Here is a 26,413-nt window from a genome sequence, read left to right as displayed (position 1 = left end):
GGTACAGACAGAATAGGGATCAGGTGCAAGTACTGTTGGTGAAGCGTAAGGGGATCCACCAAGTAGTAGGCTGGAAGGATAGAGTAAGAGGAAGATGAGGAGTACAGAAACACATGTGGGAGCAGGTTAGGAAAGAGAATGAGAGAGAGGTTACATAGGGGTCGATGTGATGATGGTGAAGTAATTTGCAAAGTACAATTTGTTTCAATGAGAAATCGCAACAGTAGTGACTAACAAGATTCCTTTTCTAGAATCTGTGATTTTTTAGTGAAACTCCTATTCTCAAATTTGCGGAGTATGGCGCAGGATAAGAGGATAATTAGAGATGGTGGATTTGTTTTGTAAAATAACACCAGAGAAAGTTACCAACTCTGCCGGTGGTATGTCCAAATATCTGCGCAGATCAGACGTGGCATTTCTGGAATAGCCATTCCCACTGTCCATTTGAAAGTGGAAATGGATAATGTACATTAGTGGTTCAGTCATCTAGTGGAACCATATCTAATCGTATATACAATACAGATTTCCAGGTAAGTGAAGTATTTTAGTACTTATAAATGGTTTTCATAGTTTGTGAAAGATTTTCCAGAGGGTTCAATTGGGAAAACGTCTGCAGGCATCTTGTGTTTCTAATGAAAAGCTACGTAAATTTCACCTGCAAGTACCGGGAGCTGTGGAGTAGGCAAACTTTGCTATGAAGAGGCTTGTGGAATGCACCAGACAGTATTCAGGCCCAGATGAAAAACCTGATGCCTGGTGAAGGAAGGTTGCAGAGGTGGAACAGCTGCCCCATTGCAGTGAATCTTGTGGTTGGGGGCAGGGAGGTAGGGGGGGGGGGGCTTGGAGCAGGACTGCAGGCGAAGCCCCAATACCGGCAAGGTTGATGTCAGTGATGGATCTGAAGTCTACGTGATCAGGCCGCGGCTGATTTTCCCGCGGCCAGGACAGTTTGCATGTGAAATGTACAAACCACAAAATGTTCATACATTTCCCATGCGAACACACGTTCAATACCACTGCATACCCACCCCCACCGACAACACACCCACGACGCCCCCTCCCACCCACATCCCCAACACACCCCCACCCTACTTACCATCTCTTCATGCTGTGTCCCTGCGGCGCCAGTTCCCTTTCACTTCTGTGATGGTGAACCAGCGCCGGCCAGGGTCTTTTTTTTTTTTCTTTTTTCCCCTTTGGGAGTTGCAGGGGTTTCCCCCGCTCACTATACTCTAAAAAAAAATAATAGTGTAACAAAGTATAGGGAGCTGGGTGTTGGGGAGGTGTGACAATGTGTATGAATGCAGACTATAAGGCTACAGTTACCGACGCATAAATCCAGGAAGTCCACTTCGTCCACTTCATGTATGGACTTTCCTCTAATGTTTTTCTGTCTCTGCTTGTGGTTGCCAGAAGACGCCGAACGAAGGGGAGAGCGAGGAGAGCCGTTACAGCTGGGCATATTGAGAGACAGCTGATAAGTTCAAGAGTTGTTAGACCAAGTCTACGCCGTTGCGCGGACGCGAGTTATTAAGGAGTTAATTTTGTTTTGGGTTGTCAGAGAAACTAGGCTGGAAGAAGTCGAGCAAGAATAAACAGAGCAGCGCTGTTGCGCTCTAACTGGTGCTGAGGAAGACGAGGCGATCGTTGTTGCTCGTTTCGTAGACTGGGCGGAGACGTGGCTGAAACGTAGCGACTCCCTGCACGGAGGTGAGACCTGAACGAAGGGGACCGGAGCCGGCACCCGATTTGAGGAGGAGGAGGGCAAATGCCGTTGGAGTCGCGGAGAAGAACCTTGACTCTGAAGGAGTGGAACAAAGCCATCGGCAGACGTCGAAGTAATGAAGAGGGTCGCTGTAAGTACTTAACCGGAGGTGGAAGTGTGTCAGTTGAGCGAACTCCAGACAAGAGAGGTGCCTGGCCGAAAGACCGTAATGAAATTTAGTACGCACTGGCTGAACAGGCGGAGTGTATCAAGAGGCGAATGTTGACTAATAAATTAACACTGAGCTGGAACATTAACGGAGAGCCTTTTCCAGGAGAGGAAACCACGCAAGACAAGGTGTCTGATACATCAAACCAGCTAAGTGCAGATAACAAGAGAAGTGTTTAAGTCAATGTTAACAAGGAAAGCATCCTGTCGCTAGTGAGTACAAACTGTGACTTAAGAGGGGAACCAGCCTGCATTAAGAACGGAGTAAACAGCACAGAAAGTTCTAAACGAATCTTAAAGGAAGTTGAGACCCAAGAGACCAAAAGAAAGACTGAAAAGAAAGACTCATTGAGAGAACAGAGAAGGGAGTAAAGAGACTAGATGGAGTGTAATAATACAACAAACATTCTTACCCAACGAACTTACCAAGTTGTTCTTACCTTGGTGTACACTAACCAGAACTTTGTCCGAGAGTACCGAAGAAACATATCCTTTTCAGTTACATAAAAAGAAAGAAAGAATTTGTTTTGTTCAATAAAAGAATTGGACTCTCTTTTAGTCCAAACAAACTACTTGTTGGCTAAGTTCTCATCATTTAAAGTGCAACATCCCTGAAGCGTCACAGGAGGGGACACCCCCGCAGCCCCTGTTGTATTATTTTTTCCCGTGTATGCTGAGGGGGTAGCATTTTTCCAACTTTTTGTACGGTCAGACCTTTTTTCGGTTTGATCGTACAATTCCGATGGCCCAGGCAAGCAATCAAAGAAGACCTGTGTTCAGGCTGGACTTAGTTTTGGTAGCATTGCTGGTTCCAATTGTATGGTCTGCAACCAGAGTCCCAGTTGATGTCTCATGAAGAAAATCCCACTGGCAACATTGGATGAGCCACGCAAGGTGGCCAACAAAAGAGCTGGACATAACCGCTCAAGCAGCAGGTAGGAAACACAATGACACTTTAGAGCACATGGATGCTTCTGAGGGTGAAAGGAGGTGTGGGCTGGACAAGGATGCAAGGAGGAGCAGTTGAGCCAGGATGTCTGACAAAGGATCAAGAATGTTTGGTGCCGCAGGATTCAGGGCTTCAGGCAGCAGTAACCCCCTACTTCAGGTCTGGTGATTGCAATGAGTCCAGGAAAGTTCAGAGGAGCACCAAAAGGCTGCAGGCAGGGATGTTCAATCGATTCCCGTTGGATGGAAGACTAGGAAATCCCTGAAGGATTCCAAGAGACAGAGGCAGAGAATCCCCTTAAGGAGTGAGCAGTTCCCAGCGATCTTCATGGACGTCTTTACTCTCCACTATCTTCCAGGTGAGTGTCCAGTTACAAATCTGTAAAATGGCCATGGGTCTCCCTAGTTATACACACACAGGGGTTGGAGGTTATCCCACCCCACTAATCGTCAACCCTGCACCTTGCAAGGTGTTGACGGCCATCCCATCAGGATTGGCCAGCCAAACTCAACTTTTGCAGACACAAACCTACAGAAGTGGATTGAGGTGTCGGATCCACTCGGAACCAGATACCAGTTATACTGAGATGCCTTTGGTGGCTCCAGTATAAGCCCATGTAGGCGGATGGGCAACTTTGGCTTTTCTATGTGGCCCCACCACACAGAATGCAAACAACATGACTGAAGTGTTGAATGGTAAAAATATGTGGATTGTCAGCAAAGTCTAGAAACCAAAAATCCAAGCCAACAGCTTTTTACCACACTTAGAAAAATGAGTCAAAAGGGCTTTCTGACCCAACCACTTGGTTTCCCAGTATGTCTTTTTTTTCAGGCAATGAGTCCTTTCTCCATTTGCTCTCGGCTTTGCAACAATATTCCAGCATCAAGCGCTTTCTGGGTCAAGAAATTTCTCGGTTCACTCTGGCCTTATTGACTGTTCTGCATGCATTGTTTTACCCAGAAAGTGTCAATGTGTGATTTGGCTTCACCAGGGTGCTCTCTGGTCTCCTACCGCACTGATGTGCAGCCTCAGCAGGATCCCCCCTGTCTTGTCCCATTCTCACTAGGGGTTTTCGAACACATGGTTTTCACCCTTCACTCCTACTGGATGGTGTTCACATCCTCACTCTTCTCTCTTTGCACTGCAGGTGGGAGCAAACATCCTTGTTTGCTCGGCTTTCACCCAGGTTCCACACGGACCCTCATCCGACAGCATCTTTCTCGGTGTTCCCCACTAGGCAGGGTTATTTACCTTCTCCTCTTTGTAGTGGCAGAGCTAGCCTCAAAATTGTGGGGGGGGCTGGATGGCAGTTTTGAAATCTGGTAGCGAGTGAGGCCATTAAAGCCATTTAGCTGTTGACCCCCAGCCCCTCTTTATGCTGAGCCCAGAAGGCTAAATAAACATTTCACCTTCCTTTGGCCCATTAGATGCAGATAATTGGAAGTGTGTGTCATCTAAAAGCCTTTAGCTTCATCACAGGGGGCATAGAAAGGCGTTTGTCCTCTGCCATTACTTGTTTGCTACTCTGCTGACGCAGTCACGTTAATGTCTGCTTAAGAGTAAGTAAACTCACAGTTCGCGGAGTGAAGAAATGACAGGCTCTTGTCAGCCGAGTGCTGCCTTCTTCCTCAAAGTGAGAGGCTTCAGGCCTCCTAAGCCCTAGACTAGTGCTGCCGATTCCTCTTTCAAATGGACTGCCTGTGTCTGACATGCATGTAGCAGGCCAGCTGGTGTAGGGATTTCTTCAGCGATCATCTTCTGTCAGTCAACCAGAAAAGAGTTTGAGTATCCCCCTCTTCTTTATCACTCCGGCCAGCTGCCTCACAACAGATGAGTGAAGACTTCACCTTGGTCTTTAGCCTGGCTTTCATCTCCTGCCACATTGCTGCAGTGACCCATGTCACCTTGTGCTAAAAATAGAACAAGGACCATGAATCTTGGATTGTTTGCCAGGCTGAGTAGCAATTTATCAGACCGTATTTGACCTAGTGTACTGCTTACCTGTGGAGCTTGCTTCTTGTCTAGGTCTACTTATTTTGCTCAGGTGTTTCAGTGACCATGCACCCGAAGCCCTCCATCCCACAAGCCCAATCCGTAACTGCAGTGCCTTTGGAATGCAAAATCGTGGTGATAGCTCTGTAAAGCGGTGTGAGCTAAAACGGGGTCTAGCCTAACGGGTGGTTTAGGTAAGTACCACCAACCCCTGGCGGGTGTCGGCTCTACACATTTTCTTCCTTCATTGTGGTACCGACCCCATCCAGACATCCCTTTCAAATGAAAGATTCAGGGATCATGTCCTTTGAATTCCAGGTGAGGGGGGTGATGGCCCTGCAACTCCTGGTTAAGGGGGGGATCCCTGGGGGGACACCACGCCTTTTTTTAAATAGTGTTGCCAACCACCGCCAGGCATCCCTTTAATTTAGAGATGCAGTGATCATCCTCGCTGCATCTCTTAGTTCAAGGGATGCTTGGTGGGGCATGTCGCCATTAAGGGAGAAAGGTGAGGCTGATTGAAGCCACCACCTTTCTTTCCTAAAGCTGAACCTCGTGCGCAGGAGCTTCAGGCTTTAGAAAAAGAGCCTTTGCCTCTAGTGGCCTCATCGGCTGGGGCTACCCGGGGACTTTATGGAGTCCTGTTAAATCCGCAGCAGCAGATGAATAAAGCATGAGAAATTAAACTGTGTAATTAAATAAAACACAGGAGCCAGCAGAGGTTTTTTCTTCTTTATCTAACAGCGAACTAACTTGGTGGTTGCCCCACCTCTGAATTTATATGGTGGGCTGCACCCACATCAGTAATGGAAAGGGAATGGGTGGAGTACTTGTCCTTAGGTTGTCATAGAAAGAGGACATTACCGCTTCCCCTTGCTTAGCAAACCACTTTCTTCAATCCATCTCAATGGTTTACAAATTCCCCTTCTAGATGGGGTCCGCAGGGTGGGAGTGCTTCTGTTGTTGCGGTCACTGTCGTATGTGTCCCAGTCACCATTCATAAACTCAGTCTGTACCTGACGAGTTCTCGCAATCTGCTAACTCTTCTCTCGCGCGAGCTGAATCTCATTCAAATGACCGGAAGAATTATGAGTTTCTTGTGACTGTGCCTGTGGGACTAGCTGAGGTTACCATGGTTCCATGAATGCGAGTTACTGTCATGGGCTCTGGTTTGAACGCAGGAGTTTCCTTCGTCTCTTGTGCTTGATGCACTAGTACTTGATCTACTTGAAAATCACTGGTCGTGCCTTTCCTCAGTGGCCAGCATACTCTTTCATTTTGTTCTTTCTTTCTCGATCCTTTGCTCTGGCCTTAGTTTCACTATTCTGAAGCCTCACCAGACAACCCAACATTAATGCTAAAGGGCATACTCCCGTGGAACTGTGCGGTGTGTTCCTGTAGTCCCGGAGTAATGTGCAGATGGCCTGCATAAACGATCCCCTGGTGATTTGCCAGATTTGAAGTGTACGTTTTAGATTGGCCATACATCTCTGTCTCATTGGCTTAAGGCCAGAGCGGTGTGATTATACAGTTCTGGAAGCCTAGATGTTCTGCGAACATTCAAAGGCATCCCCTGCTGAATGGAGGTCTTTTGTCCATCTTTACAATGGTGGGAATTCCATAATCGGTGAAGGTATTATCCTGGGATGAGCGCTTGTGGAATGGATCAGATGTATTTCGGAAAACTGGACATTTCGTCCATGATTACTAGCACATATTTGCCATTGTAGAGCGGACCAAACATGTCGACAGCGACTTCCCACACTTCCCGGGGCATTATCTCGAGCGGTTCAGGGAAGGTGCATGGTGCGACTGCTTTGCACGCTATGCTTTTTCCCAGCGTCTATTCAACTTTGGCATCCATCTGTGGGAACCATACCTTCGTCCTGAGTTGCCTCTTTATAGATACAATGCCACGGTGTCCTGTGTGTGCTAAGTCGATTACTTGATCCTGTAAACTTACAGGGATGACGATTCTGTTTTCTTTTAGTAGTAGTCCTTCTGGCAAGACGAACCGCGTGTGCTTTGCGGATTCTCTGGAGGTGCTTTTCCTCTGCTGCTGCCTTGGGCTTATCGTGGTTGTTTCTTTGCCACTTGCCCAGTGTTGCACAGTTTTCTACTATTGTGAGCAAACTGTCTTGCTTTGTGCCTTCCAGTATTTGCGGTAGCGTGAGAGACTTTGGCAGTGCATTGCTCACAATGTAATTTAAATATTGATTTGCTTTGTTGGAATGTCACTCATCTTTGGCGGGTAAGGGCTATCTGGATAGAAAATCAGCAGGAATGTTGTCTTTTCCCGGCCGATGTATGATGGTAAAGGAATATTCTTGTAAGCGTAGCCCCCATCTAGCGATGCAAGGTGGCATCTTCAATGTTGGTTTGCCATAAATAGTCGTGAGGGATTGGTGATCTGTTATGATGGTGAATGGTCGACCATAGAGGAACAAGTGATGCTGCTTGCACGCCCATATGAAGTGGCCACCGATTAATGGATTTGAAAACATTGAATCGCGGTTACTGCATTGAATTTCACACAGCACCATACAACATCCCACCATAAATAAGCACCCAAAGGCAGAACATCTAATACTTTTACAAACAGAAGTAACAGAATTGATAGAGGGGGCCATCAAAAGGGTCTCAGTTGGGGACAAAGCACAGATTATCTTCCAGCATATTTCTTATTATCAAAGGAAAACCTCAAGCTGCATGCAGTCCTGGATCTGCAGGCTATGCACACATTTGTAAAGAACCAGAAATTAAGGATGGGATGACGGCCCTGCAAGAAACATTTTCACTTTTAACAATGGGACATACATGACCACGTTCAATATGAAAGATTCATACTTGTGACAGGTGACATTATATAGGACATCAATGATTATTTAACTAATGGCATCAGGCATAAGGTATTTGCACATATTAAGACCACCCTTGTGTTTCTACATGTGTGATATTAGCATTTTAAAATAGTTAATGACGGAGTAAATTGTTTAAAACAGTAAACAGCTTCACATGCATCATATTACTACTTGTGAAGCTTTCCTTTGTAGTACTTTAGTAAAAGATATCTGAATTCTAAATGTCATATATTACAAATATGTTTACTTTCTTTTAATAGCAATAAAGTAAATAAAAAGTACACCGCTTAGAATGTGCCTTTCGAATGGATTGTGTCCTCTAAAGTATTCCTCATCTATGATATGTAAGCTGTGGACATTACATATCATAGATGAGGAATACGTTGGAGGAACATGCAGTCGAAAGAATGTTACCAGTTTGGTAAGTAACTTGTTCGTCTGTGCCAAATGTATGTACGACATGTTCACTATAATATGTATATACAATCACAAAAAAATAGTAGAAATAGACGTATGTTGAACTCTAATTATTTACTACATTTAAAAATAAAAACAGTTATATACTCAATTGTTTTATTGTAAGAAAAATGTGTACACGTATCATTTTCTAAATGACATGAGAAGTGCTTTAAAACAAGGAACAACTATGTATTAGGATATATTTTAAGATTTCCATACATGGGTATTGAAAAAAGTTATATGTATAAAGAAATTGAAGTTTTAAAATTCAACATTTGCTTGAAAAAATTTATGTATTTCTTAGTCTTTTGTAAGTGATTAACATATTAAAATTGGAAAAAAAACATACTGTACAAAGTAAAAGTAACCTTTAAATAGTATCCAATTTAATGCATTACTTTTGTGTATGTCATAGTCACCAGTGATGTCATCTGTGATGTCATCATTGTGGTCATAGGCTGTGCACCAGGGGGCACGAAGTTAAGGTTGCTTTAGCTGAATTTCAGTTCTCAAGCTACGTCCTTTGGCCGTGTCCACTGTATATCACCATGCCGGGAAGTTTAAAACTGCCACACCTGACAGACGTATGAGAGAGTGGCAGAGACTGAGTTTGATGGTAACGTGTTCTGACACCGGTCATAAAGCTGGTGGTGCAGAAACGGTTCGAAGCAGCACAGAGGCTGACCCTAACAGAGCACAGAGAAACTGGAACTAGTGAAGCTCATGGTAGCGCGGGCTGTATGCTGCAGAAGAAAGCAAAATGAGAGCGAGATGACTAACGGGACGCACACCGAATCAGCAAACCGAAGCGGACAGAAAAGGAGAGACGCAAGGGACACTGAAGCTGCCAGGTAAGCACAGAGAAAACAAATGGGTTACTGGGGTGTCTGAAAGTGTATGCCAGAACACAGAAACAGGAAGGAATTTGAATATTTGCAAATAATATTGAAAATGCTTCAAAAGAGTAGTTAATGTAAATCCGAACAGTATTGGAAAAGGGGCAGAAGCCCAGTATTTGAAAGAGTTGAAACTGAGATGACCTTTAATAAACAAGGGTCAGTGACCCGATATTGGTCAAATAGAATATTGTGGATGAAAGAGTGATTGGGACTCGCACCCATGAGAGAAAGACAGATGCATACTAATTTGACATCTTGGCAGGAGAGTAAACCAGGAGTCGGAAGCAATTGTGAAACTGTAAGAAACGGGTGTAAAAGGGAGGAATCATACCCCTTGTTTGGAAAACTGATGAGAACGTTGCAAATACCCGGCAGGAGAGTACACCAGGGATATACAAAAACAGAGCAGCTAATGGAAAAAGGAAGAATGGTGACCCGTTTAAATTGATGAAAATACTGAGTGTGAGAAACTAAACATTTAAAAGAATTGTTACATTTGAAAATGAGACTCAAGGGAAGAGTTATCCCTCTTGAACAAGTGTGAACTGTGACTAAGTGACTTGTTAAATTACCAGAGGAAATCTAGCGGAAGGGAGATCCCTTTTCCTGGTGGAACTTTGTTCCTTTCTGTTCTAACCTTTAGATCTTTCTGTTTTGGAACTCTGAAGGGAAGGTACACGTTTATAGCTTACAGAAATCCCCCTGTGCACATTATGTTAAGTTTAGAGTATAAGGGTCAGTTTTGTGTTTGGCCACAGGACTGAGAACAAGCTTTTTGTTAATATCCTGACACAGACATTCGTTTGTTTTGTTCTGGCAGGGGTACCCATCTTAGAGTTAGGGATAGATAGGAATCCCACCAACCTTCTTATTATTTTGAAAATAAGTCTATAGCCAACACTTAATATGCCACTGTGTCTTACTCTTGATCCCTTACAATTCTTACATATTTGTATTGATATACATACTGTTGGTCTTGTTAAACCTCATTAATGAATTCCTATTTGAACTGTGAGCTGTTCATGAACTGGTTATTCAGCTATGAACTGATGTTCGCTTTTTCGCTTTCTTTCCCCTTTCGGCACTCCCTCTCCTTCCACGCTTTTTACCTTGCTTCCATTATCCCCTTTTTCTTGGAAAAGATTTCAGTTTGTTTTCATCAGTTTCCTATTTTGCATACATTTACTTTGTAAAACCCAATTAAAAAAAATCATTCCAATAACAAGATGCTGCTGTTTATTGCGCTTGGAAGAATCACTATTGGAAAAGCAAAAAAGAAGGAAAAACCTCCTTTTTGCTTTATAAAATGTATCTGATGCTGTCAATTACTAGCCAGTTGACATGGGCAGAAGTCCTCCGGACCCACATTACATTAGCAGAGGGAAAGCATCTTAAACAGCATTTTTTACGAATGCCCTCTGCTGGAGGTCCGGGCGCTGTCTATACATATGTTCTCAAAATACTATTGTGTGGACTTGATGGCAGTATTAAGGTCTTGCAAAATTAGTTTAATCATGTCGCCATCTTACCAGAAGCCACATATTTGTGTGCATGCGTTGGATATACTTTTGGCTATAAAAGAGGGGGTGATGCTGTGTGGCTCCGAACTAAAGTATCCCCTGCCAGCCTAATGTTGTATCTACAAAGAAGACCGAATAAAGTGATGTCATACCCTCCCACTCGTGTTGCTTTGATGTTTTCCCAGTGTCCTGTGCGACAAGGCCTGGTAAGCCTTGTTAAAGTGGGGAGGGAGCACGCACCCCAACACCCTGATGAGGTGCCAGTCAGGGCAGGCCCTCACGGCTACTGCCTACCCGAAGTGCTGGCGTTGGGACTGTGGCAGTCCCTATCATAACCAGGAGAGCCAGGTGGAAGACTGGTGACGCTGCAGAGCAGGGTGCCATGGGACACTGGAGCAGCCATGCCGAGATGAAGGGATTCAGCCAGCGTCTTCATACTGGCAGCGGAGACGGCTGTTTAACGGGATGTGGCAGCCGCGTTTACACCAGCCGTCGCAGAGGCTGAAAGTGTGTTGCAACACCAGTTGGAGTCCACGAGAAGAGAACCACCACTGCTATGCCACCAAGGATCCTCCCTAGTAAAGGGTGGTTCACTAGCCCACAAGATACTTTTTACTTAAAAGCCCCATTAAGGCCTCAAACCACTAACCCACCAGCAATATTATTATTAATGAAAGGCCCAAGATGGCCTGGAACCGTAATTCCCTATGGGCCCCTGTGTAACACTGGGAAAAATGAGGCTGCACTACCTGAAGAAGGGTGGGGGCAGGGCTTACTAGCCCCTACGATGCCTCCTGAAACCTCCCTCCCAAGGAAGGTGAGCTATTAAGTGGCCAATCATGGGAGGAGATGGAGTATTTAAGTAAGTGTGTGAGTGTCTTGGTGTGGGTTAGTTGGGTGAGGACAGGAGGTGGTGGAGGACGTCTGAGAGATCAGAGGAGGAGAGGTTGACTGGAGTGCGGATGCTATTGGAGAAAGGGGGTCTGTGGAGTGTTTGTGTGTTGACTAGTAGGTAGCGGAGTAGAGATGGTAGTGAGTAGTGGAGGAGCGGGTGAGCGAGAGGTAGTAAGTAGTGGTAGTGGGCGTAAAGGACAAGTTTGGAAGTGGAATAGGCAGTAGGAAGGTAGTTGGCAGTAAAGGGTGATGGCGAATAGAAACATCAGTAGTGTGACGACAATAGTGAGAGGAAGGAAAGCTAGTTTTCATAACGGACTAGGAATAGCAGTAGAGGGAGAGTAAGAAGAGCGACTGGGAGTAGAAGAGTAGTGGTAGAGCAGTTATAACTAGAAGAATAGCAGGAGGCAAGGAAGTAGAGGGAGGAGAGAAGAGAACAGCAGAGGTAAATAGAGCAGTGGTTTGAGGTAAGGTCGATAGTAAGAACAGGAGTAAGAAGAGTACGATCAAAGGGTAGAGTTGGAAAGGCAGAGTGAGAGATTGGAGGGAATGTAGTATGGTGGGAGCAGAACACCTTTGAGACCTTGTAGAAAAGGGTCAGGAGAGAACAGGCGTGGTAGACAGAAGAGTGATAGATACCTGGTGAAAAAAGGCACCATATGTAACTCACTAAGACTACTAAGCAGGATAGGTCGGGGAAAGAGTCTGAAGACACCTATGGAGTCAGGTAGCCACTGTATTCGGGAAACCCCATTAGCCCAAGGAATGATAGACATTAGGGGGTCACCTGGTGGTAGTACCACTATCCTGTTATGGACGCCTGGGCAAGGGAGGAGGGGAAAGGCCAGGGTAGTCCAACTAAAGAGGAAGGGCCTTGGCACCACTTTCCCTAAAGAACCAGTAGGTCCCGAAAAATAACCCACCAGATCCACTGCCAATCTATTGTAAGAATTCCAATAAACATTCTTGGAACTTAACTTGCACTTCCGAAGTGGTTATTTGTGGCGGGCACCCCGTCACACCTGTTGGATGTTGTTGACTTTCAACTGGATCGATGTATGATGGTTGTAAGGTATGCTGTCTGTATGCCTATCAGGTTGGTGAGGTCGTAGCGTTCTGTAACGTCCCTCTTGAAAAAACCCGGTTTTAAAATGAGGTTTTCCCATGCACATTATTTACCATATGCGATCAGACATCAGCGTTTGGTGTGAGAACACACATTATTTCCTTTTGTATGTTCACACTTCTAGCTTCCCTGGGAAAATGTAATTACTTTATCCACATATAAGTCCAATGTTCTTGCAATGTTTCCAGTTGGGTTCCTATTTTTGTAGCTTTGTGGTGACTGTGGTCATTTTCATTCTCGCCTCAATAGACCTAGTTTATAGTACTAGCGTGTTGCAGGGCTGAGTATTATCTTTCACATCTAGACAAAGAAGGATGTGGCCATAACACTAGCGTATCTCTTCCTTTTAAATGTTTCTTTACAAAAAAACATGTTGGAGAAAGGGAGGGTTGATCAGGTAAAGTAGTGTGCAATGTTTTTTGTGTGAATGTTTGTCAGAGTTGTTTTAATAATCTGAAACCAGGAAATACTTCATGCTCCTTTTGGTCCTGACTCTTGCACACTTGTAGTGCCCTGGTCCTGTATGCGGTCTCTTGATGCAAAGCTAGGATTGTGGATATCTGTCACTCCAGCATCTAACATATGACTTTCCCCCTCCCCCCCACCGTTTTAGGACGTGGAATCTGAGAATGTGAACGTGGTCAAGCGATTGTTTAAGCTCCAGAATCTGAATGCCAGCACGATTAGGACTGTGATGGTAGCAGACTGCACCCGTCATGATTCCCCAGACCTGCTCCTAGATTACAAGGAGCAGCAAAATGGGGCTGTGTCTTCAACCTGCCATGCGGGCGTGGAGGTCCAGAACGAGGAAGGTAAGGAGAGATTAGGCCCAACACTGGAGGAAGTGCAGGAGCAGGCGGATGGGGGTGCCATAGATGGACTGCAGCTCTTCCTGGGAGACCTGCTGGAGGGCCGAGTCAGGCCTGTACCCACTGAGCAAGAGCTAGAAGCCAAAGTGGCTGAACTGTTTGCAAGTTACAGGACTAAGCTGCCAGAGGGGAATCTGCTCTCCACGGATGGACGCTACAAGAAGAAATACTTGATCTTCACTACAGGATGTCTCACATACTCTCCACACCAGATAGGTACTGTAATGCGTTTGCCTTGCCAGTAAAACATGATTTTAAAAAATTGGGTCCCTCTGCGGACATACATTAGTGTGTAATGCTGAGAGATCTACTGCTGCTGTGTCTTAACTATTTAAGACGCAAGCTCACAGTTTAATAAAACAAGGGTCACTTTGTGTTTGCTGCTCTGGTAACCCCTGTGTCAGATATCCTTTAAAGCTTGTGTGCAGTGCTAAGTTATTCTACAAAAGCCAAAGCTTGTGATGCCCTTATGAGTGCTGCTCCACCACTGCCCACTCTGACCCCCCCCCCCCATGTTCTATGATCCCTGCTCTGCTGTTCCCACATCTAACCTGCAGTAGCATCTCTGGCCAGCTAAACCTTTGTCATAGTAGGACCTTAAGATTCGGGGTGTGTGTGAAGTTTCTTAACGTCCAAATCAGCTCTACATTAAATGCTTATTATCTATAAGTAGCACTGGGATCCCTAGTGTGGCTAAGTGCAGGCTGTTTCTTTTTATAGACGTTATCAAAACACACACATCCTTATACGTTTTTATAATCAAGCATATAAGTAATCTGCAATGTCGAAGAAGCTCAACCGTTTCTCTGAGGTTTTGTTGCAAATGCGTATACATTTTAATTCCCAGCACCGTGCATCATCGATAATCGCCAATTATGATCTTGTTGATGCAAGATTTGTTTAAATGCAGGCTGGGGTCCGCTATCAAAATGGGTCAGAGAATGCACTTTCCCATAATGGGTGAAGGCGCATCTCTGCACAGCAAAGTATTTGCTTAATGCTGAAACCATTGCATCTCTGTGTTGCTCTGGTCTTGCTAGGTTAGATAGCATTCCCATTCAGTGACATCTCTGTTCTAGGTGAACCTTGAGAGCCCCAGTTTGTCATGGTTACTGACAAGTCTTCCCCGTCCACTTAGGTCGCAGTATATTTATTTCTTGCCTATTTATTTTCTGTTTAATATTGTTGCATAAGGGACCCAGGTGTGGTATGTGTTATTAATTTCCTCCGTCAGGTCATTACGGTTTCCTCCATAAAAAACACTTGGTTGCCTCAATCCGCTTCTGTGCTAATCCCAGATTAAACCGGTTTGTTGCTCGTCGCTGTGCAGTAAACCCACTTTGTGATTCCAAAGTTTGTGTGCCAATGCTATTCCCATATCCGAGTTGGATTAGGAGTGTATGTTGCTACATCTTTATATAATAGAAATATATAAGGGTCACCTAATGGCAGAAACAGGATCTCAATCACTTCTAAGTGGTAACTGTTTGTCTATCCAAGTGATTGCCTATTCCTCAAGAACATAAAATACAAAACGACATTCACTCAGGTCAACCTCAATCACATACAGTATCTATATTAATTACATTGGGTCAAGAAAACTCCATATAAAAGCAATCCAAATGAAAATAATACAAACATAGATACAATTCTAAAAGACATGTAAAAAAATAAAAAAGCAAGAAATAACTCAGTGGTGAAATGCACTAAAAAAAACCAATTATTCGCTTATTAGCTTAACAAGTCAAGACCTCGATACTCAGGCTCTAAATAAACAATTGGCAACCCCAAAACAACAATGATTCTGTCACTGAACATATTCCTGAACTTAACAATGGGACTAACCAGGGACATACGACCCAGTGCAGGGGGCAAAAGAAAAGCAAATAGCTTCTATCCTCTTTAACCCTTTCGCAATGCATACAGGTCTTTGATCTACCCCTCCTCCACCTTGCAGCAACGGAGCCAATCGCTGAAATACTCTAGGCTACCTTAAGTGGGGGATATGTTGTCCGAAGACCACCATGTAAACTTTCCCACACCATTGCTCCCGTACTGAGTCCTTAGATCGAGTCCTTTATCTGTTTAGCCACTCGGGGCATTTGATCTGGTGTTTCGCACCAGGACCACAAGTCCAAAAGTATTTAGCATACTTTTTGAAAACTTGATCCAGGTGAGTGAAGTGCCACCAAACTGGCAAGCAGATCGGTCAAATTCCTCCAATAATGTGTAATGTGTCCACTGCCACATTTTGTGCCACTACTTAAGGGCATTCCAATAAAACTAATTTGTTCTGTTGAACTTTGCGCTGCGCGTGCATCATTCAGGTTGGCTGGCGTGCTGGCTCAGGTCGTATTGCAGATTGTTTAGGAACCACTTCAATTGTTGAGAGAAAAAGCACTCGCCTTTGTTTAGGCCATAACGTATATGTGATTGCATATTTGTGCCGTGTGCTGCGTGGGCTAGCAGATCCCTTTCGCTGTGTAGGAGCATAACGCTCTGCGCCCAAACTACATCTCCCAGCCACCACCGGGTCACATTTAAAGATGCATCAGCGCCAAGCCGGTCATCTACGTGCATAGGCGTCTAGGCAGAACCAAACCGGTAATCTTCTCACCTTTGTTACGCTATTATATTATCTTTGTCCTGGAGAGTTATGGGCTACCCCTCCGGATGCTCAGTGACCTTGGCCGCGCTGCAAGCGGCCCGGCTGGCCTACATTAACAAGCTCAAGTTCACAAAGTTAGACGCACTGCCCGTTCCATGCTCATCAGTTACTGGGCTCGCTGAGGAGACCAGCTCTTTAGAACTGAAGGTTGTACCGGGTGCTCTTATAACCTCTGTAGACTCTAGCATGGCCATCGAGCAATGTGCGCCTCAACTTCCTCCAACAACCACTGTGTCTTCTCTTCCCCCCTGTTCATTTGAATACACCACATACTCCTGCGCGACGTGTTCTAGCCCCGACTTGCACTCTAAGCTCTGTAAGAAATGATGTAGCTTCAGTATCCTCTGCCGACCCCCAAATCGGGAAATCGACCCTTAGTTCACCTAACCTGAAACATATTCAGTTGCCTACTTTTCACATCTTGGAGGCTCTGGGTCAGACGCTGAAGTCGGCGCTTCTAAATACTAGATCACTTAACAAGCACGCACAAGATATCCAGGACCTCATTGTTGACAATTATTTGGACATACTGTTTCTTACAGAAACGTGGAACACAGACACCAGCGGTCCAATGATAGATCTTTCTGCTCCCATGGGCAACTCTATTCTTTGTGGGAATAAAGAGTTAGGACACGGTGGGGGATGTAGCAATTATTGCTAGGACCACACTTGATCTTTTTTCTTCTCCCTGCTCCTGTCAGAGATGCAAGATTGTTCTTGCGAAAATGATTTTCTAATAATTTCTGCCTTAACCTTGTACTCGTCTACCGGCCACCCAATAATATGCCTGATTTCAATGATGAATTTACTCAGATCTTGAATAACCTTGATGGTCCGAATCGCATGACTCTCCTCTTAGGAGACTTCAACCGCTGGCAGGGAAATGACCCAGAAGCTTTGGCTCTAGAAGCTGCCCTTAACAACATTGACCATTATGTTCAAAATAAAGATCCAACAACAGGGAATAACATTTTGGAATGGATTGCGACCAAGAACCTTAATGTAACAATTGAACAGACCAAGCCTTGTGTATGGTCAGACCACTTCATAATTGATTTTCACATCTGCCCAATTAAACCCCCTATGCAACCCAAAATTCCCACCAAGACTGTAGTCGTAACTTCAAAAAGGTATCCCTACAGGACTATCAAGCGTGTCTTGACTCGATCATGACCAATCCTTCCTCCAGTAACCTGGTTAGCGATCTGGTGGCTCTATTTAATAGACACTTTCAGATTATGCTCGATAAATCTGCCCACATGAAATCGAAGCTGGTAAGAGAACCCGGGTCACCATAAATGGTTTACTCCACAACTCGCACCGCTGAAAAAGCAAAAACGTAATCTTGAATCTCGCTGGCTGAGGCACCCTATGGAGGAAAACAAAACCGCCTGGAAGAAGTTTGATAAAATCTACACACTTTTAATTGAAGACACAAAAAAAGACTTTTAATTCCCACATAGACCATTCAGCCAACCATATGGGCAAACTCTTTGAGATCCTCAAGGCATTGGAAAAACCTAAGGCAGCGCAAGTCCCATTTCAGCCAACAAATCATGACTTTTGTGATTGCAGGAGGCTTTCAAAGCCAAAGTTAATACTGCCAGACACAAAATAAAAAAACAAGCAAGCTCAGACAATCAAATGTGATCTGGTGCAAGTACCCCCTCGGGGGCCCTCTACACAAAAGTTTAGGCTATCCCCCATTACCACCATAGAAATGATAAAAATGCTTTCATCCATGCGCCCTGCCCCTTGTGCTGAAAATCTTCTTCTGCCTAATATTATTTTAGAGCACAAAGATCTTTTTGCCCCTTTCTTAACCAGGTTTGTAACTCTTCTTTCAGGGACAGTCCGGTTCCTGTCCCCATAAAAACTAGGACGGTTACCCCTCTTCTGAAAAAACCTAATCTCGATCCTTAGGAACTCAGTAATCTTAGGCCCATTTCAGCCAGCTGTCTCGCACCTGTAATTATCACCTGTGTTTACTTAGGACCCTGACCCTTTTATATCTGAGAAGAACTGTGCCACTGTTGCCTGGGCAACTGTGCTGTCTACACTTGACTATTGCAACTCCTTGCCGATTGGAGCCTCCTCGAGTAATCTGAAAAAATGTCAAACATTGCAGAATGATGCTGTTCGTATCACAAAAAAGATCTCCAGAAGATGCAGCATTACAGAGCATAGAAGGGCTCTGTACTGGCTTCCAGTGAATTAGAAAATCATCTTTAAGAGCCTTACCATTGCTCACCAATGTATTTTTGGAACTGCTCTTAAGTATTTAAAAGCTTGGGTATCTTCCCAAGTAGAACGTTGCGTTCCTCAGCCCAGTCCCTGCTTGGATGTCCAACTGTCCAACATTCAAGCGCTAGGTGGAAGTTCGTTCCCGGTCAGAGTAGCAAGATCCTGGAACTCCTTGTCCCACGCCCTTTGGCTAGAAGTAAATGTAAGACTGTTCAGGAAGTAGCCCTCGCCCGATGCGCTGAATAACTGCTCTCGTTTTGTCCTGTCTTTGATGGTCGTTCCCTGCGTGTAATTGTGCACCCTGATGCTCATGGGCTACCGGCGCAGTATAAATAAATAAAATAAACTCAAGCTAAAGGGAAATATTGAGAGTAGCGGACGAATGGCCCCAAATTTCTTTATGAAAGGCATGTTCCTGCACACCAATAACCTTACTTGCTTTAAACCCCCCGACCCCCAACACTTGTGTTTCTGCCCTATAACCAGCTGCGCCCTCCCGTGCCTGTGCTCTATAGAGTCCCATTACTTGGAACATAACTTTTCCACCAAAGACCGTGGAGAAGACAATAACTACTCCGCCATGTCGTGTTAGTTTGCAGGCTGATGACCAGAAAATCAAAGGTGCCAACTTGTTCTGCCTGCACACTTTTAAGTTGCAAAACAATCAAAAGCATACTATTACGTCCCAACCCTTTCCCCCCCAATACTCTTGGGACGACCCACAGAATGGAGGATGGGACTGCAGCGAGTGGCTAAGCAGCCTATTGGATTTCTTTTTCCATGCGGGCATGTCCTGGTGTCTTCCGCAAGACGCATCCTCTGCACGCCCCACCCAACCGTCTGTCTCTTTCTCCACGTCAGACGGAGCATTGAGCAGCAGCTGCGCCTTGTTGCGTATAAAACTTTACAGCTCCACAGCTCATGGCCAACGAATTTTGAAGGTGTATGGGGTGCACACAGAGCTATCCCTCCACAGTCCCGCACACTGTTTGAGTAGTTCACTCACGTGGCAATTGCGTCCCACATGCCTACATCTCAATTTGGACTTTACTCAACAGGCATACGCACTGGGAGGATGCTTTCAGTGATTAGCTCAAAAAAGTAGATGAAGACTTTGTGTCAAGATTTAAGGTAAGTGACCTGTTATTTACAAAGACACTGTTTGAACGGGACTCCTGCAGGGTCTCACCAGCACTTGAGGGGAACAACTGATCCTTTCCTCCTACAAACGTGGGCACACTGGGCACGGGCCCACGGCCCCTGTAGGGACTGCTGAAACACACTGTTCCGCGCTGATATCTCTAGTGAGCGGGAGGAGGCACGCTCTTGGTGATGCGTGTGAGCCGCCAACACCCCACGTTTTCCTGTGTTGGTTGAACATGGGAGGGAAAGGACACCAGCAGAGTGGGATACCCTGTGCACGTTTAAGAACTCACAGCAGGGTCGTAGGTCCTGCTTCCCAAACTGATGAGGGAATTCATCATTCATGTTCAGATTCAGAACATATAACAGAGCGCACGGATGTACCATCTGCCGCTGTCCCATGCAAATAAGGGCAGGGGCACAAGAGGCTCAAAAAAGACTCAACATCCGTCACTGAACACAGGACGAGTGAGGAGCATCATTCCCCAGAACAACCCAAAAACAGTACAGGTTTACATGTGAGGGTCACCAGTATGGGGAAGGCTGGAAAGAGGCATGTATCGGCATCACTTTGGGAAAGCCCCAGATGACTAGGCTGGAGGAAACCACTGTGCAGGGTCCCCAGCCCAAAACACTAACAAGGCAGGAGGTGCAGCTACATACCTTTTGAGCCCTTTGTAACGGGGATGGTACAGTCTTGTGATCCATACCTGGGTATTTATTCTTGGCACGTACGGTCATATTACATTCTGGTTTGGTGGATATACAATACAAACCATTCTGTGACGGGGGCAGGTCATAGGAGACTCACTGGTCATGGGGACGAGCCACTGATGACCAGGTTTAAACAGTTGTTGCATGGGCCGGACATGCATAGCTTTTTTAAAGAGCTCATAAGCTGGTTTTACCCAGGCAGGCGAACTGGAAAATTACAGTCGCAATCTTGCAGCAGCCTACCCGAAGCACCACCCCCTCCCAAGTTGCGGTGGTGCAGATGTCCATGGTACACACACCAGACCCGGACACAGATGATACAGGTAATGAAGAATGGCAAGGAGACCCCATCCACCTCTATCGGGATGTTCCAAGATAGTTTGGGAATATAGTAAGGTTCTTAAAATTACCATTCCATATATACCCCACCGGAAGAATTTGGTGTGCCCTGTGAGATGCTTGCAAAACACACACAGAGTAGTGGAATTCCCATGCAACAGGACATTATTGCAGAAGTCAAGAAGTTCTGGGAGAAACTGCAAATGTGTCCCATCAGCAAAAAGGTAGACTTCCGCTACAAAGAAGATTCCTTGACGACGCTGTTTGTCATCAAATCCAACAGCTCATTCAGCAGTAGCGTCTCGGTCCTTGGCCCCAGGAAAAGCACCCACTAGGGATTCACCAACCACTGAGCAAAGGGCACTAGATGCTCTGGGCAATACAGTGTACTTAAATGTGGCACTTCACCTGAGACGGGCCAATACCAATGCCATTCTTGTAGCCTGTAAAAACAAGCTATGGCGCGAAATTGAGGATTTCGCACAGGATTTAACATCTGAAGGAAAATAACGGATTAGCCAGATTACAAGATGCCAAGAGGGTAGTTCGCAATATGTGTGAGGCAGGCACAGGTCACGTGGCTACAGCTGCCAGAGGAATGTGCCTGGGTGTGGATTTAAGGACTGCCTTGCTGAAGAACACAAAACTCTTAATCAAAGTACAGGACAAGGTCCGGGTAACATTTGTTTCATCCATCCACCATTTGGGAGTTGGTGAAGGAAAAGGCACTTGCCCTTCTGGAAAAAGCCGCTTGGCAATATGGAAAAAGCTGTTTGGCAATATTGTGGCCTATCGGCTAAACGTGGCCATACTCCTATCCGCAAAAGCCTCAGCTCTTTGTAAAACTATTTTGGTCGTACGTACCGCTGTTTTCATGTTTCACAATTGCTTTGTCTACAGCAATTGTTGCAGGCCATGCCTGCTTGTGTCTACAGGTTGTTTGGCCAAGACTGGTATATACCCTTGGTACTTTGAGGAATTGAAATCGAGCCTTGTTTTTTACATTTTTTTATTGGCTTAATACTCTGTGTACATCACCGCTTTTTGGAACAAGGGATCCAGGGTTTCTGCTCGGACGGAGAACTGCTGGCAATTTCACTCCACTTTATTCTTGCCTTGCTTTCCACTTTATGCTTGCCTTGCTTTAAAAAATGTAAATGTTATGATTCTAAGTGACATCTTTCTTACCTCCCGATGAGTTCCCCTAATGACTGGAATAACCAATAAGCCTCGAACGACCTTCAGCGTGTCCTTTGTAGCTACACTGCTGTTCTCAATCTAGACGAAGGTAGGCCATTGTACTGTGCACTAAAGAAAATGGGAAAAGAAGCCTATATTGGAAGCAGCCAAAGATAAGTGACAAGAGGGGTCATAAGGCAGTCATTATCCAAACTCAATTGATGTGCAATGCAATCCCAGTCGAAGTCTCCAGTAAAAACAACCAAACTCCTTTAATGTACTCAGAAATGGCTGATTCAACATCCCCCCAAAAAAATGGAATTATCTGCGCCAAGAATTGACATCCCCTTTAGGTAGCATAGCCATAGTATCAATTTTCTTAACTCTGAAGTTCCACACTATGCCTAAAGGGCCAGTCGCCCCATAGGCAACTAATATGGCCGGGTTTCGGGAAAGGCCATCAAACTCTACAGAGCTTCCAATCACTCCAGCCCAGCAAACTTCCTTTAAACACAAACTAGTCGCATTTACACATGCAGTGGTACCCTCATCGAAAACAACACTGATACTGAACTATTGTTGCTTCACTTACAAACTGCTTCCGAATAGATTGCTCACTTTACATGAACAGTCTAAACAAAAACACACACAGGGAATTATTCCACTATCTAATTTTTAAGATGGGACCTCTTAAGGCACCCTAAAGTAGGGGAAATCCGTCACACAATTTCCTCTGCCTCTATACCAAGTTTGTGTAATGGAATTTCTCACACTAGCATGCACCCAAGGCCCCCTCTCCACAGATCAACGCCGCCCTCTCTCCACAGATCAACTCCACTTTCTCCCCTCGTGTGAAGTCCACCCCCCACCCCTCCACACATCGGCTCCACCCTATCCTACTTGACATTGAACTTACTCTGCAGAATGAAATGTTTCCTCTCACCAAATTACAATGTGCAACCTAAGCACTCATTGCCATAAAACTAGATTACTGTAACTCCATCCTAGAAATGGCCAATGCCTCTTCACCCAGACTGATCTCCAACACCAACCATTTTGAGCATGTACAACCTACCCTAAAATCACTTCATTGGCCTTCATGGCAAAACAAGATGAACGTTTAAATCTCTTTGAAAAGTCTTGCATGCACCAGACTAGCTGACTTGATCTCCTCCCACAAACCTTGCAGAGCACTATGGTTGCCTAACAAAAACCTTGCAGACTCTCCATCTTGCACGTCTTCCATGGGTGGAGGTGGATTCGCAAGTCCATGCCACCCTCCTCTTGAGCTATCTTGCTGCAAGGTTTCTGAGACATCTCAGACCTCTAGCACTTTCGACATAGTCTGAAAGCATGGCTTTTTTTTGGGGGTTTCCGACGGCCTCCCTCATGTCTATGCCTAACCTTTTCCAGGCACCTTAAGGCTTTGATTGCGCTACACAAAACCATAACATAAATATCATCACATTGTAGCTAATCGAACTAAAAGAAAATGCTATTCTTGTTCCTTCCAGAAGACCAGCATTTTCTAATTATGATTCATTACTGTAGTGCATGCTTTCTGTGAAGACTTCGGAGACAAATGCGAACCAATTAATTGTAATTGGCTCAGAACAGGTCAACAACACATGTTGCTAGGAAATCTCTACTAGTTCCCTCTAAAGCAGACTATCCTTTAACGCTTTCCACGGTATACAGAGCATATCCAGGTGGAGGATTAGAAGTCTGCAGGCTGTTTCCACATTACTTGCCAAGCATGTCTATGCTGCAATATGTGTTTAACGGGCCATGTACCAAGTGTCTGCTAATTGTATGGCTTCCCTGCGAAGCCTTTAAATACATCAAGTAGGGTGATCAATAATGGTGGTCGTGTATTTCCTAACATGTGAAATATCAGGGTTTGTTGATTGCTGCTTGCATCACAAAACCTAATGTAAGAACGACAGATGTCCACAATCTTGTGGAACTCTCACGTCCCCTGCACACCGAATTCTTATTGTACGAACAAACAATTTTTCAATAATTGATAAAGCGTATTCAGTAATGTAATTTCTTACCCAATTTCTGTTAAAAAAAAAAGGGTAACTCAGAGTGCAACCTGGAACTGATTATGAGTTATTGAATATGATATTATGCTCTTTTGGAAAACAAATTGAAACTCACAATTTCATATAACTGAAGTAAAGTTACCTTTTTTTAAAAACACAAATTGGGTCAGAATTATATTATTGAATACGCTTTATCAATTATTGAAAAATGTTTTGTTTATACAATACGAATTGGGTGTGCAGGGGGCAGCAGAGTTCCACACGATTGTGGACATCTGTTCTTACATTAGTTAGTACAACCCAGTGTCAGGGTTGGGTTTCTCCCCAGCACCCCACTAATCACCTTAAGTTAATTACCACTTTCTGAGTTAGCAGGTGTGCTATAGGCTTAGTAGGCTAGAGGCTTTGCATCACAAAACCTGCCATCTGTAGTTCACAAAGTCGGATGTACTGCGTAAGCACCTGTCTACAGCACTTACGTAGTCAAGCCTGTAGCCAAATATTTATGGGCAAATCCTTTTTTTGACAAAGCAAATTTGCTGAACATCTTATTTTTATTTTTTTTATTTTGATTGATTTAGGACACTGACGTTCATCTTGTTTGTCTTCCAGGAATTAAGCAGATTCTCCCTCACCAGATGACAACGGTGGGGCCGGTACTTGGAGAGGAGAGGCGGACAGACGAGTTCTTTGATTCGCTGGATCACGTGATAGATATCCATGGTCACATCATCGGGATGGGGCTGTCCCCCGACCACAGGTAGGCATTGGCTATTGTGTTTGTATTGAATTGATTTTTTTATTTGGCTTACTTTTATTCTGTGATTTGTATAGTGAACATTGCAAACATATTTGTAACCGGTTGTGTGCCCTGCCATTTATTATCTAGCAGTGATTGTTTGAAAAGTGAATCGCCATTTAAATGTCAGAAGAACCTTTTAAGAAAACTTCCTTATTGAGATGAATTTCATATTCTCCAGACAACATCCAGTTCCAAGACTCTGTGCACAATACCTCTGCCTTTAGAATTCAGCTATTCCCCATGAAGGAAATTCAGTCTAACTGCACACATGCATCTCCTGTTCTCGCATACTCCCGAGACTAACTTTTCGCTCCCATCCACCACATACACATTGCAAGAGACAGTGCACAGCACCTCTGCCATTAGAATGCAGCTATCCTCCATGATAAATTCGATCTAGCTGTGCACATAATGTCCTTCCTGCCCTCGCATACTCTCCCGACTGCATTTTGGCACCCATCCACATGCCTGCTCGACATGGCTGACGGCAGGGACTTGGCCACCCCTACCTACCTTTTATTGGCTAAAATGCACACACGCATTTTGCAAATCTCTGACGAATTTCCCATACCTGGACTTCTGTCCCTGAGGGTGTTCCACCCACAGCGTGTTGGGACCACACCAATGGTGAAAGGCGATATACTGGGGGCTTGCAATCTTGTGCAGAAAGTATGTAATTCAAGTTAGGCCTGGGTTCCCTTTTAGATATGGGACCAAGCCTGATTTCTATATTGTCTTTACCCTTCCTTAATGACATTGTAGGCTGAAAAGCTATACTTTGGAGTAGCTCTCTTGCGTCCAAGCCCTGCTGTTAGGAGTTCTAGTTTTCATGTGAAGGTCAGGGTGCAGTTGGTGCAGAAGGTCAGACATCCAGATAAGAGGCCCCGCTGTCTGTTTAAGACAAAGGCTCTCACCAAATAAAATACCCGGAGTAACAGATGGGCAGGTGTCTATTGCTACCTGTTCTACTGCATTGATGTTTAGGCATCATCTGTGCATGCCACACAGGGTATTGCGACTAGTTGAGTGATCTAGTCTAAAAGGATCCTATAAGATTACTTTTCATTTATGGTAGTTGGTGAGCACAGAGAAAGCATGCGTTTTGTTATTTTTTTCAAATGTGGCTTTTTAAATTTAAAATGTATTTTCACTTTCCTTAACATGCTGTCATCGACAATGAACGATTTTTTTCTTCAACAACAATCCTTGTACTCCCAACTTAGAAAAATGGGGGTGCAATATCCCCACATGAATGTCTTATTTGGTCCCTACATAATTGCACAAAAGGTAAGGTGGGATTGATGGAGCCAAGTACCAACGCAGAAGCTATTTTTCTAAATGATGCTACTTTGAGTTTGAAGTCTGATGTGCGTTGGGGGTGGTCAGAGTTTAATTTATACGTGCTTGCTATTCTGAGTCCTTTGTGACCGTAAGTCCTTTGAAGTCGGATGTACATTGGTGTGTACGTATGGACCATGTCATTGAGGTTGGTTGACGGGCATTTCAACCCCAAATGTATGGGGCATTTTTTCACCACCCATTGCCACAGACTAGAGGAGCGAGGGAAGCACTGATGGAATACGGTCCTATGGAAAGCCAGATCTGCTTATGGTATTCTGATTTCCCACAACATTGCTTCATCTCTGCTTAATCCCTCAGCACTTCTAGTGTTAAGCAAAGACCCTGAATATCTTGGCATGCACTGTTTATCCCTTCACAGTGACGGGTCTCAATATAGTTCTCAAATTACAACAACCAGGAAAACGTCTGTGGC

At 44.7% G+C, this 26,413-nt stretch overlaps 1 protein-coding gene across 3 annotated transcripts in view; it reads left to right on the top strand.

Annotated features, from left to right (window-relative positions):
• Positions 1-26,413, top strand: part of FBXW5 (F-box and WD repeat domain containing 5) — a 168,313-nt gene that overhangs the window by 126,111 nt on the left and 15,789 nt on the right. For all 3 annotated transcript variants that reach the window (XM_069609772.1, XM_069609770.1, XM_069609771.1), the window contains exons 6-7: positions 13,247-13,718; positions 24,450-24,597. In XM_069609772.1, the coding sequence (XP_069465873.1) occupies positions 13,247-13,718; positions 24,450-24,597 (620 nt within the window). The remainder of the gene's footprint in view (positions 1-13,246; positions 13,719-24,449; positions 24,598-26,413) is intronic.

This window comes from Ambystoma mexicanum, chromosome 8, assembly GCF_040938575.1.
Source record: "Ambystoma mexicanum isolate Mex_15411 chromosome 8, UKY_AmexF1_1, whole genome shotgun sequence".
In the NCBI taxonomy this organism is placed as follows: Eukaryota; Metazoa; Chordata; class Amphibia; order Caudata; family Ambystomatidae; genus Ambystoma; species Ambystoma mexicanum.
The sequence above is the reverse complement of the archived record's forward strand: the minus strand, read 5'-3'. Positions and strand labels throughout refer to the sequence as shown.